Raw genomic sequence first — 14,465 nt, 5'->3', positions numbered from 1 at the left:
CAGGTCACAAATCTTGCTGCTGTGATGGCAGACTGTGGAATTTCACCCAGTAGATATGGGAGTTTATCCAAATTGGGTTTGTTTTCGAATTCTTTACGTTTACTATGTTACTTCCAATCTAGGAGACCGGGCTGGCACATGGAATGTCATATAGCGTTGTTTTACCCAGCCTGATGCACCGAATACCTTTTACGTTTGCAAGGCAACTTCATGGCAACTTCATGGCAACTTCAAGGCAACTTCATGGCAACTTCATGGCAACTTCAAGGCAACTTCAAGGCAACTTCATGGCAACTTCAAGGCAACTTCAAGGCAACTTCAAGGCAACTTCATGGCAACTTCATGGCAACTTCATGGCAACTTCATGGCAACTTCATGGCAACTTCAAGGCAACTTCATGGCAACTTCATGGCAACTTCATGGCAACTTCATGGCAACTTCATGGCAACTTCAAGGCAACTTCATGGCAACTTCAAGGCAACTTCAAGGCAACTTCATGGCAACTTCATGGCAACTTCATGGCAACTTCATGGCAACTTCATGGCAACTTCATGGCAACTTCATGGCAACTTCATGGCAACTTCATGGCAACTTCATGGCAACTTCAAGGCAACTTCATGGCAACTTCATGGCAACTTCATGGCAACTTCATGGCAACTTCATGGCAACTTCATGGCAACTTCATGGCAACTTCATGGCAACTTCAAGGCAACTTCAAGGCAACTTCAAGGCAACTTCATGGCAACTTCATGGCAACTTCAAGGCAACTTCATGGCAACTTCATGGCAACTTCATGGCAACTTCATGGCAACTTCATGGCAACTTCATGGCAACTTCAAGGCAACTTCAAGGCAACTTCAAGGCAACTTCAAGGCAACTTCATGGCAACTTCATGGCAACTTCAAGGCAACTTCAAGGCAACTTCAAGGCAACTTCATGGCAACTTCATGGCAACTTCAAGGCAACTTCAAGGCAACTTCAGAAAAAGTAACTGACACTGTGTTGATCAGTCAGCACAATTTTGAATTATAACAAAATGACAACACAGCAGAGGAAAAAGCTTACTCCAGAGCTGGAATATTGTTGTACAGCGATGCTGTCAGTCGACTCTGATAAGTTGATGCTAGCATGCACAACTGGGGTAGTGTTTTACATGTGCGTTTGGGGTTCAACCATTTTACTATATGCGGTTCATAACTAGCTTACTGTTTATTTAAACAAAACCATTTGTTTTATTGGCTATGAGTTTGTGTGGTCTTGGTTGTTCTTCAATGAAATGTAGTGTAGCTAATTGCAAGTGTTTGTCCTGTCTGAAATCTGACTACCTCATATTACTGTAGCTTGGTCAGCGCAACGAAGAAGAAGAAAACGTGGCAGTTTCCCCAAAATATGGTGGTTTAAACTTAACAAACTAGTTATGTTTTGTATAATCTATTGTGGTGCATGAACTGGCCATACACGTTAGCTAACGTTACAATCTTACGATGGCTAAGGTTACTTAACTAGCTAAAAATGAATTGGCTATCATAGCAGCCTTGGATGTTTATTTGTGGACATTTTGTTTGTGCTCTGTCTACACGCAAGTGTCTAGATCAGCAGTTTACACATGACGACTTCAGCCTTACGTGAAAAACCTTACTTGGTAAAAAATATAGCTAGCCATCTTTCCTCACTTGTTGGATAACTACCTAGCTAATCAAAACCACATTAATTGGCTAGCTACCTTTATTTATGGCTAGCTACCTGATATTTAGCTAGCTGCTAGCAGAGGCTAGTTGCTGGACTTTGTACAAGCTAACATTAGCTATATAACCTAGCAAATCAAAATGTCTGTTTGTATTTATTGATTAACCTCAGCTTGAACACCACCATAAAGCTAGCTAAATACAGTAGTCTAGGTTTGTATTTATTGATTAACCTCAGCTTGAACACCACCATATAGCTAGCTAAATACAGTAGTCTAGGTTTGTATTTATTGATTAACCTCAGCTTGAACACCACCATATAGCTAGCTAAATACAGTAGTCTAGGTTTGTATTTATTGATTAACCTCAGCTTGAACACCACCATATAGCTAGCTAAATACAGTAGTCTAGGTTTGTATTTATTGATTAACCTCAGCTTGAACACCACCATATAGCTAGCTAAATACAGCAACGCATCACCGGGGGCAAACTACCTGCCCTCCAGGACACCTACACCACCCGATGTCACAGGAAGGCCATAAAGATCATCAAGGACATCAACCACCCGAGCCACTGCCTGTTCACCCCGCTATCATCCAGAAGGCGAGGTCAGTACAGGTGCATCAAAGCTGGGACCGAGAGACTGAAAAACAGCTTCTATCTCAAGGCCATCAGACTGTTAAACAGCCACCACTAACACTGAGTGGCTGCTGCCAACACACTGACACAACTCCAGCCACTTTAATAATGGGAATTGATGGGAAATTATGTAAATATATCACTAGCCACTTTAAACAATGCTACCTTATATAATGTTACTTACCCTACATTATTCATCTCATATGCATACGTATATACTGTACTCTATATCATCGACTGTATCCTTATGTAATACATGTATCACTAGCCACTTTAAACTATGCCACTTTGTTTACATACTCATCTCATTTGTACATACTGTACTCGATATCATCTACTGTATCTTGCCTATGCTGCTCTGTACCATCACTCATTCATATATCTTTATGTACATATTCTTTATCCCCTTACACTGTGTACAAGACAGTAGTTTTGGAATTGTTAGTTAGATTACTTGTTATTACTGCATTGTCGGAACTAGAAGCACAAGCATTTCGCTACACTCGCATTAACATCTGCTAACCATGTGTATGTGACAAATAAAATTTGATTTGATGATTTTTGATTTGATATAGCTAGCTAAATACAGTAGTCTAGGTTTGTATTTATTGATTAACCTCAGCTTGAACACGACCATAAAGCTAGCTAAATACAGTAGTCTAGGTTTGTTCCATACACTTCTCATGACTGGCAGACCGGTGTTACAGAACTCAGAGCTTCAGCTAAAAAAATATATTATTGTCAGAAATGCTACAAAAACGTTAGCATATTGTTGACTGAAACGCGAGAGCAATAAATGATACATTTAATAAAAACTGATGCTACAAACTTAGTCAATCCTGCATTTTTTAAAGTCCATAAAGGTCACTTTATGGACGCTACAGTCTCGTTGTAAATCCGACATCTAGAATTTAAGCTAGGTAGGCGCAAGAAATACTATTAAAAATCAATTGCTAACCACCTTGTTAAAAAAAAATCTGGTACGTGGTTCTCAGTAACGGCCCGGACGGCTCATGACAAGAGGCTAGATTACAGACGGTGCAGAATATGGTGCAGAGGGGGGACGTCTCTAGATTACAGACGGTGCAGAATATGGTGCAGAGAGGGGACGTCTCTAGATTACAGACGGTGCAGAGAGGGGACGTCTCTAGATTACAGACGGTGCAGAATATGGTGCAGAGAGGGGACGTCTCTAGATTACAGACGGTGCAGAGAGGGGACGTCTCTAGATTACAGACAGTGCAGAATATGGTGCAGAGGGGGAACGTCGCCAGATTACAGACGGTGCAGAATATGGTGCAGAGAGGGGACGTCTCTAGATTACAGACGGTGCGGAATATGGTGCAGAGAGGGGACGTCTCTAGATTACAGACGGTGCAGAGAGGGGACGTCGCTAGATTACAGACGGTGCAGAGAGGGGACGTCGCTAGATTACAGACGGTGCAGAATATGGTGCAGAGAGGGGACGTCTCTAGATTACAGACGGTGCAGAGAGGGGACGTCGCTAGATTACAGACGGTGCAGAGAGGGGACGTCTCTAGATTACAGACGGTGCAGCACAATGTTCAGTGAAGCACAGAGACGAATCACTGGTGATCCACACGGTCAACATAATCACATGAATGTTTGTTGTCATTTGTATCACTGGTTCATTATTATGCACTTTGTATTTTCTGCATTTTAGTGACGCAGGGCTCCCTCGGAAAAGAGACGTTGGGTCTCAATGGGACGTCCCTGCTTGAATAGAGGTGAAATAGGAAGGAGAAGAGAACCTTTACCTTTCTGCATTGGTCTGCCTCGCTGAAGATCTCAGAGTCGTCGTCCAGGCTGTCTCCAGAACTATCCAGCATCAGACCAACCCCGTCATCCAGAATCTCCTCTGGAACATGAAGAATATAAACACCACATCAACATTACAAACAAACAATACAAACTTCAACAACAATACAAACATCAACAATACAAACATCAACAATACAAACATCAACAATACAAACATGAACACCACATCAACAATACAAACATCAACAACAATACAAACAAACAATACAAACATAAAACACATCAACAATACAAACAAACATCAACAACAAACATCAACAATACATCAACAATTCGAACATCAACAACAATACAAACAATACAAACAGCAAAAACAATAAACAAACAATACAAATAAACAATACAAACATCATCAATTAACAATACAAACGACAATACAAACATCAACAATACAAACATCAACAATACAAACATCAACAATACAAACATCAACAACATAGACAGACCATGGTGAGCAGCTGTCCTGCTGGCATATCAATATTACCAGATTCCCAAATGTTCCCTAACACGTCAGTATAGAGGTCTACTGTACCTCACCATGGTTCACGTCAGTGTAGAGGTCTACTGTAACTCACCCTGGTTCACGTCAGTGTAGAGGTCTACTGTAACTCACCCTGGTTCACGTCAGTGTAGAGGTCTACTGTAACTCACCCTGGTTCACAGAGAACACATCAGTATAGAGGTCTACTGTAACTCACCCTGGTTCACGTCAGTATAGAGGTCTACTGTAACTCACCCTGGTTCACAGAGAACACATCAGTATAGAGGTCTACTGTAACTCACCCTGGTTCACGTTAGTATAGAGGTCTACTGTAACTCACCCTGGTTCACGTCAGTATAGAGGACTACTGTAACTCACCCTGGTTCACAGAGAACACGTCAGTATAGAGGACTACTGTAACTCACCCTGGTTCACGTCAGTGTAGAGGTCTACTGTAACTCACCCTGGTTCATGTCTGTATAGAGGACTACTGTAACTCACCCTGGTTCACAGAGAAGATGTCTGTGTGGAGGACTACTGTAACTCACCCTGGTTCACAGAGAAGATGTCTGTGTGGAGGACTACTGTAACTCACCCTGGTTCACAGAGAAGATGTCTGTGTGGAGGACTACTGTAACTCACCCTGGTTCACAGAGAAGATGTCTGTGTGGAGGACTACTGTAACTCACCCTGGTTCACAGAGAAGATGTCTGTGTGGAGGACTACTGTAACTCACCCTGGTTCACAGAGAAGATGTCTGTGTGTAGGACTACTCTAACTCACCCTGGTTCACAGAGAAGATGTCTGTGTGGAGGACTACTGTAACTCACCCTGGTTCACAGAGAAGATGTCTGTGTGGAGGACTACTGTAACTCACCCTGGTTCACAGAGAAGATGTCTGTGTGTAGGACTACTGTAACTCACCCTGGTTCACAGATAAGATGTCTGTGTGGAGGACTACTCTAACTCACCCTGGTTCACAGAGAAGATGTCTGTGTGGAGGACTACTGTAACTCACCCTGGTTCATAGAGAAGATGTCTGTGTAGAGGACTACTGTAACTCACCCTGGTTCACGTCAGTATAGAGGACTACAGTAACTCACCCTGGTTCATAGAGAAGATGTCTGTGTAGAGGTCTACTGTAACTCACCCTGGTTCACGTCAGTATAGAGGACTACAGTAACTCACCCTGGTTCACAGAGAAGATGTCTGTGTGTAGGACTACTGTAACTCACCCTGGTTCACAGAGAAGATGTCTGTGTGGAGGACTACTGTAACTCACCCTGGTTCACAGAGAAGATGTCTGTGTGTAGGACTACTCTAACTCACCCTGGTTCACAGAGAAGATGTCTGTGTGGAGGACTACTGTAACTCACCCTGGTTCATAGAGAAGATGTCTGTGTAGAGGACTACTGTAACTCACCCTGGTTCACGTCAGTATAGAGGACTACAGTAACTCACCCTGGTTCATAGAGAAGATGTCTGTGTAGAGGTCTACTGTAACTCACCCTGGTTCACGTCAGTATAGAGGACTACAGTAACTCACCCTGGTTCACAGAGAAGATGTCTGTGTGTAGGACTACTGTAACTCACCCTGGTTCACAGAGAAGATGTCTGTGTGGAGGACTACTGTAACTCACCCTGGTTCACAGAGAAGATGTCTGTGTGTAGGACTACTCTAACTCACCCTGGTTCACAGAGAAGATGTCTGTGTGTAGGACTACTCTAACTCACCCTGGTTCACAGAGAAGATGTCTGTGTGGAGGACTACTGTAACTCACCCTGGTTCACAGAGAAGATGTCTGTGTGGAGGACTACTGTAACTCACCCTGGTTCACAGAGAAGATGTCTGTGTGTAGGACTACTCTAACTCACCCTGGTTCACAGAGAAGATGTCTGTGTGGAGGACTACTGTAACTCACCCTGGTTCACAGAGAAGATGTCTGTGTGTAGGACTACTCTAACTCACCCTGGTTCACAGAGAAGATGTCTGTGTGGAGGACTACTGTAACTCACCCTGGTTCACAGAGAAGATGTCTGTGTGGAGGACTTCCTGTGCGTCAGAGCGTCGGGGGGGCAGGTAACAGATTTGTCGTCGGTCCGTGGAGGGCAGAGTGTTGACGGTCAGGGACAGAGAGGCCTGGGAAAACGCCCCCTTCATGTCTCCGAACTTCAATCTGCACGAGTCTTTCCCATTCAGCTGCAAGATCTCATCGCCCGCATTCAGACCTGAAGAGCCAAGATGGTATATTAGTGCGTGTGTGCTCACTCGTGCTCATCTGAAAATTATTGTACAAGCTGAACTAAAATAAATATAATAATCACAGCACAGCTGAAAACGGCATAATGACTGGATGTTGGACTATTTTATCTGAATCAATTACATTTATTTTCTGAAGGCATTTTTTTTTTTTTTACATCAGCAGTTTTCACAAAGTGCTAACAGAAACACAGACTAAAACATCTCTCTTTTCAAGAATTAAGTTTCTTCAAGAGGACCGTCACAGGAAAGGCAGACCCAGAGGTACCTCTGCTGCAGAGGATAAGTTCATTAGAGTTACCAGCCTCAGAAATTGCAGCACAAATAAATGCTTCACAGAGTTCAAGTTACAGAGACATCTCAACATCATCTGTTCAGAGGAGACTGTGTGAATCAGGCCTTCATGGTTGAATTGCTGCAATGAAACCACTACTAAAGGACACCAATAAGAAGAAGAGACTTGCTTAGGCCAAGAAACACGAGCAATGGACATTAGACTGGTGGAAATCTGTCCTTTGGTCTGATGAGTCCAAATTGGAGATTTTTGGTTCCAACCATTGTGTCTTTGTGAGACGCAGAGTAGGTCATTGGATGATCTCCGAATGTGTGGTTCCCACCATGAAGCATGGAGGAAGAGGTGGGATGGTGCTTTGCTGGTGATACTGTCAGTGATTTATTTAGAATTCAAGGCACACTTAACCAGTATGGCTACCACAGCATTCTGCAGCGATACGCCATCTCCTTTAGTTTGCTCTTATTGGGATTATCATTTGTTTTTCAACAGGACAATGACCCAACACACCTCCAGGCTGTGTAAGGCCTATTTGACCAAGAAGGAGAGTGATGGCGTGCTGCTTCAGATGACCTGGCCTCCACAATCACCCGACCTCAACCCAATTGAGATGGTTTGGAATGAGTTAGACCGCAGAGTGAAGGAAAAGCAGCCAAAAAAGTGCTCAGCATATGTGGGAACCCCTTCAAGACTTTTGGAGAAGCATTCCAGGTGAAGCTGGTTGAGAGAATGCCACAAATGTGCAAAGCTGTCATCAAGGCAAAGGGGTGGCTACTTTGAAGAATCTCAAATATAAAATATATTTTGATTTGTTTAACACTTTTTTGGTTACTACATGATTCCATATGTGTTATTTCGTAGTTTTGATGTCTTCACTATTATTCTACAATGTAGAAAATAGTAAAAATACACTTATGGAAATTCTACACAGGGACACTCGAAGTCAATATGAAATTGATTCATTCTTTATTATCAACGAGCTTCATTTATAGAACCTATTCTCGGCGTTCTGCCAAATGGTTCTAAAGGAGGTCGTTATGTCGTCGTCGTCGTCGTCTCTGTCTGGCATGAAACTAATCATATCGTCCCTCTCCTCTCTGTCTGGCATGAAACTAATCATATCTTCCTTCTCCCTGCCCTCTCTGTCTGGCATGAAACTAATCATATCTTCCCTCTCCTCTCTGTCTGGCATGAAACTAATCATATCGTCACTCTCCTCTCTGTCTGGCATGAAACTAATCATATAGTCCCTCTCCTCTGTCTGGCATGAAACTAATCATATCTTCCCTCTCCCTGCCCTCTCTGTCTGGCATGAAACTAATCATATCGTCCCCTCCTCTCTGTCTGGCATGAAACTAATCATATCGTCCCTCTCCTCTCTGTCTGGCATGAAACTAATCATATCTTCCCTCTCCTCTCTGTCTGGCATGAAACTAATCATATCGTCCCTCTCCTCTCTGTCTGGCATGAAACTAATCATATCTTCCCTCTCCTCTCTGTCTGGCATGAAACTAATCATATCTTCCCTCTCATCTCTGTCTGGCATGAAACTAATCATATCGTCTCTCTGTCTGGCATGAAACTAATCATATCTTCCCTCTCTCATTCTGGCATGAAACTAATCATATCGTCCCTCTCCTCTGTCTGGCATGAAACTAATCATATCTTCCTTCTCCCTGCCCTCTCTGTCTGGCATGAAACTAATCATATCTTCCCTCTCCCTGCCCTCTCTGTCTGGCATGAAACTAATCATATCTTCCCTCTCCCTGCCCGCTCTGTCTGGCATGAAACTAATCATATCGTCCCTCTCCTCTCTGTCTGGCATGAAACTAATCATATCGTCCCTATCCTCTCTGTCTGGCATGGAACTAATCATATCGTCCCTCTCCTCTCTGTCTGGCATGAAACTAATCATATCTTCCTTCTCCCTGCCCTCTCTGTCTGGCATGAAACTAATCATATCTTCCCTCTCCTCTCTGTCTGGCATGAAACTAATCATATCGTCCCTCTCCTCTGTCTGGCATGAAACTAATCACATCTTCCTTCTCCCTGCCCTCTCTGTCTGGCATGAAACTAATCATATCTTCCCTCTCCCTGCCCTCTCTGTCTGGCATGAAACTAATCATATCTTCACTCTCCCTGCCCTCTCTGTCTGGCATGAAACTAATCATATCGTCCCTCTCCTCTCTGTCTGGCATGAAACTAATCATATCTTCCCTCTCCCTCTCCTCTCTGTCTGGCATGAAACTAATCATATTGTCCCTCTCCTCTCTGTCTGGCATGAAACTAATCATATCGTCCCTCTCCTCTCTGTCTGGCATGAAACTAATCATATCTTCCCTCTCCTCTCTGTCTGGCATGCAACTAATCATATCGTCCCTCTCCTCTCTGTCTGGCATGCAACTAATCATATCGTCCCTCTCCTCTCTGTCTGGCATGCAACTAATCATATCTTCCCTCTCCTCTCTGTCTGGCATGCAACTAATCATATCGTCCCTCTCCTCTCTGTCTGGCATGAAACTAATCATATCGTCCCTCTCCTCTCTGTCTGGCATGAAACTAATCATATCGTCCCTCTCCTCGGTCTGGCATGAAACTAATCATATCTTCCCTCTCCTCTCTGTCTGGCATGAAACTAATCATATCGTCCCTCTCCTCTGTCTGGCATGAAACTAATCATATCTTCCTTCTCCCTGCCCTCTCTGTCTGGCATGAAACTAATCATATCTTCCTTCTCCCTGCCCTCTCTGTCTGGCATGAAACTAATCATATCGTCCCTCTCCTCTCTGTCTGGCATGAAACTAATCATATCGTCCCTCTCCTCTCTGTCTGGCATGAAACTAATCATATCGTCCCTCTCTTCTGTCTGGCATGAAAAAAATCATATCTTCCTTCTCCCTGCCCTCTCTGTCTGGCATGAAACTAATCATATCTTCCCTCTCCTCTCTGTCTGGCATGAAACTAATCATATCGTCCCTCTCCTCTCTGTCTGGCATGAAACTAATCATATCGTCCCTCTCCTCTGTCTGGCATGAAACTAATCATATCTTCCCTCTCCCTGCCCTCTCTGTCTGGCATGAAACTAATCATATCTTCCTTCTCCCTGCCCTCTCTGTCTGGCATGAAACTAATCATATCTTCCCTCTCCTCTCTGTCTGGCATGAAACTAATCATATCGTCCCTCTCCTCTCTGTCTGGCATGAAACTAATCATATCTTCCTTCTCCCTGCCCTCTCTGTCTGGCATGAAACTAATCATATCTTCCCTCTCCTCTCTGTCTGGCATGAAACTAATCATATCGTCCCTCTCCTCTCTGTCTGGCATGAAACTAATCATATCTTCCTTCTCCCTGCCCTCTCTGTCTGGCATGAAACTAATCATATCTTCCCTCTCCTCTCTGTCTGGCATGAAACTAATCATATCGTCCCTCTCCTCTCTGTCTGGCATGAAACTAATCATATCGTCCCTCTCCTCTGTCTGGCATGAAACTAATCATATCTTCCCTCTCCCTGCCCTCTCTGTCTGGCATGAAACGAATCATATCGTCCCTCTCCTCTCTGTCTGGCATGAAACTAATCATATCTTCCCTCTCCCTGCCCGCTCTGTCTGGCATGAAACTAATCATATCGTCACTCTCCTCTCTGTCTGGCATGAAACTAATCATATCGTCCCTCTCCTCTCTGTCTGGCATGAAACTAATCATATCTTCCCTCTCCTCTCTGTCTGGCATGAAACTAATCATATCGTACCTCTCCTCTCTGTCTGGCATGAAACTAATCATATCTTCCCTCTCATCTCTGTCTGGCATGAAACTAATCATATCTTCCCTCTCCTCTCTGTCTGGCATGAAACTAATCATATCGTCTCTCTGTCTGGCATGAAACTAATCATATCTTCCCTCTCTCATTCTGGCATGAAACTAATCATATCGTCCCTCTCCTCTGTCTGGCATGAAACTAATCATATCTTCCCTCTCCCTGCCCTCTCTGTCTGGCATGAAACTAATCATATCTTCCCTCTCCCTGCCCGCTCTGTCTGGCATGAAACTAATCATATCGTCCCTCTCCTCTCTGTCTGGCATGAAACTAATCATATCGTCCCTCTCCTCTCTGTCTGGCATGGAACTAATCATATCGTCCCTCTCCTCTCTGTCTGGCATGAAACTAATCATATCTTCCTTCTCCCTGCCCTCTCTGTCTGGCATGAAACGAATCATATCTTCCCTCTCCTCTCTGTCTGGCATGAAACTAATCATATCGTCCCTCTCCTCTGTCTGGCATGAAACTAATCACATCTTCCTTCTCCCTGCCCTCTCTGTCTGGCATGAAACTAATCATATCTTCCCTCTCCCTGCCCTCTCGGTCTGGCATGAAACTAATCATATCTTCACTCTCCCTGCCCGCTCTGTCTGGCATGAAACGAATCATATCTTCCCTCTCCCTGCCCTCTCTGTCTGGCATGAAACTAATCATATCGTCCCTCTCCTCTCTGTCTGGCATGAAACTAATCATATTGTCCCTCTCCTCTCTGTCTGGCATGAAACTAATCATATCGTCCCTCTCCTCTCTGTCTGGCATGAAACTAATCATATCTTCCCTCTCCTCTCTGTCTGGCATGCAACTAATCATATCGTCCCTCTCCTCTCTGTCTGGCATGCAACTAATCATATCGTCCCTCTCCTCTCTGTCTGGCATGCAACTAATCATATCTTCCCTCTCCTCTCTGTCTGGCATGCAACTAATCATATCGTCCCTCTCCTCTCTGTCTGGCATGAAACTAATCATATCGTCCCTCTCCTCTCTGTCTGGCATGAAACTAATCATATCGTCCCTCTCCTCGGTCTGGCATGAAACTAATCATATCTTCCCTCTCCTCTCTGTCTGGCATGAAACTAATCATATCGTCCCTCTCCTCTGTCTGGCATGAAACTAATCATATCTTCCTTCTCCCTGCCCTCTCGGTCTGGCATGAAACTAATCATATCTTCCTTCTCCCTGCCCTCTCTGTCTGGCATGAAACTAATCATATCGTCCCTCTCCTCTCTGTCTGGCATGAAACTAATCATATCGTCCCTCTCCTCTCTGTCTGGCATGAAACTAATCATATCGTCCCTCTCTTCTGTCTGGCATGAAAAAAATCATATCTTCCTTCTCCCTGCCCTCTCTGTCTGGCATGAAACTAATCATATCGTCCCTCTCCTCTCTGTCTGGCATGAAACTAATCATATCGTCCCTCTCCTCTCTGTCTGGCATGAAACTAATCATATCTTCCCTCTCCTCTGTCTGGCATGAAACTAATCATATCTTCCTTCTCCCTGCCCTCTCTGTCTGGCATGAAACTAATCATATCTTCCCTTTCCCTGCCCTCTCTGTTTGGCATGAAACTAATCATATCTTCCCTCTCCTCTCTGTCTGGCATGAAACTAATCATATCATCCCTCTCCTCTCTGTCTGGCATGAAACTAATCATATCTTCCCTCTCCTCTCTGTCTGGCATGAAACTAATCATATCGTCCCTCTCCTCTCTGTCTGGCATGAAACTAATCATATCTTCCCTCTCATCTCTGTCTGGCATGAAACTAATCATATCTTCCCTCTCCTCTCTGTCTGGCATGAAACTAATCATATCGTCTCTCTGTCTGGCATGAAACTAATCATATCTTCCCTCTCTCATTCTGGCATGAAACTAATCATATCGTCCCTCTCCTCTGTCTGGCATGAAACTAATCATATCTTCCTTCTCCCTGCCCTCTCTGTCTGGCATGAAACTAATCATATCTTCCCTCTCCCTGCCCTCTCTGTCTGGCATGAAACTAATCATATCTTCCCTCTCCCTGCCCGCTCTGTCTGGCATGAAACTAATCATATCGTCCCTCTCCTCTCTGTCTGGCATGAAACTAATCATATCGTCCCTCTCCTCTCTGTCTGGCATGGAACTAATCATATCGTCCCTTTCCTCTCTGTCTGGCATGAAACTAGTCATATCTTCCTTCTCCCTGCCCTCTCTGTCTGGCATGAAACGAATCATATCTTCCCTCTCCTCTCTGTCTGGCATGAAACTAATCATATCGTCCCTCTCCTCTGTCTGGCATGAAACTAATCACATCTTCCTTCTCCCTGCCCTCTCTGTCTGGCATGAAACTAATCATATCTTCCCTCTCCCTGCCCTCTCGGTCTGGCATGAAACTAATCATATCTTCACTCTCCCTGCCCGCTCTGTCTGGCATGAAACGAATCATATCTTCCCTCTCCCTGCCCTCTCTGTCTGGCATGAAACTAATCATATCGTCCCTCTCCTCTCTGTCTGGCATGAAACTAATCATATCTTCCCTCTCCCTCTCCTCTCTGTCTGGCATGAAACTAATCATATTGTCCCTCTCCTCTCTGTCTGGCATGAAACTAATCATATCGTCCCTCTCCTCTCTGTCTGGCATGAAACTAATCATATCTTCCCTCTCCTCTCTGTCTGGCATGCAACTAATCATATCGTCCCTCTCCTCTCTGTCTGGCATGCAACTAATCATATCGTCCCTCTCCTCTCTGTCTGGCATGCAACTAATCATATCTTCCCTCTCCTCTCTGTCTGGCATGCAACTAATCATATCGTCCCTCTCCTCTCTGTCTGGCATGAAACTAATCATATCGTCCCTCTCCTCTCTGTCTGGCATGAAACTAATCATATCGTCCCTCTCCTCGGTCTGGCATGAAACTAATCATATCTTCCCTCTCCTCTCTGTCTGGCATGAAACTAATCATATCGTCCCTCTCCTCTGTCTGGCATGAAACTAATCATATCTTCCTTCTCCCTGCCCTCTCGGTCTGGCATGAAACTAATCATATCTTCCTTCTCCCTGCCCTCTCTGTCTGGCATGAAACTAATCATATCGTCCCTCTCCTCTCTGTCTGGCATAAAACTAATCATATCGTCCCTCTCCTCTCTGTCTGGCATGAAACTAATCATATCGTCCCTCTCTTCTGTCTGGCATGAAAAAAATCATATCTTCCTTCTCCCTGCCCTCTCTGTCTGGCATGAAACTAATCATATCTTCCCTCTCCTCTCTGTCTGGCATGAAACTAATCATATCGTCCCTCTCCTCTCTGTCTGGCATGAAACTAATCATATCTTCCCTCTCCTCTGTCTGGCATGAAACTAATCATATCTTCCTTCTCCCTGCCCTCTCTGTCTGGCATGAAACTAATCATATCTTCCCTTTCCCTGCCCTCTCTGTCTGGCATGAAACTAATCATATCTTCCCTCTCCTCTCTG

General features: G+C 44.3%; 1 protein-coding gene across 1 annotated transcript in view; it reads right to left on the bottom strand.

The window, feature by feature from the left end:
• Positions 1-14,465, bottom strand: part of LOC139383016 (rho guanine nucleotide exchange factor TIAM1-like) — an 83,922-nt gene that overhangs the window by 38,851 nt on the left and 30,606 nt on the right. Inside the window, exons 15-16 of the mRNA XM_071127309.1 lie at positions 6,664-6,876; positions 4,103-4,203 (exon numbers count right to left, since the gene is read on the bottom strand). Of these exons, the coding sequence (XP_070983410.1) occupies positions 4,103-4,203; positions 6,664-6,876 (314 nt within the window). The remainder of the gene's footprint in view (positions 1-4,102; positions 4,204-6,663; positions 6,877-14,465) is intronic.

The sequence above is a fragment of the Oncorhynchus clarkii genome, chromosome 24 (genome assembly GCF_045791955.1).
Source record: "Oncorhynchus clarkii lewisi isolate Uvic-CL-2024 chromosome 24, UVic_Ocla_1.0, whole genome shotgun sequence".
In the NCBI taxonomy this organism is placed as follows: domain Eukaryota; kingdom Metazoa; phylum Chordata; class Actinopteri; order Salmoniformes; family Salmonidae; genus Oncorhynchus; species Oncorhynchus clarkii.
The sequence above is the reverse complement of the archived record's forward strand: the minus strand, read 5'-3'. Positions and strand labels throughout refer to the sequence as shown.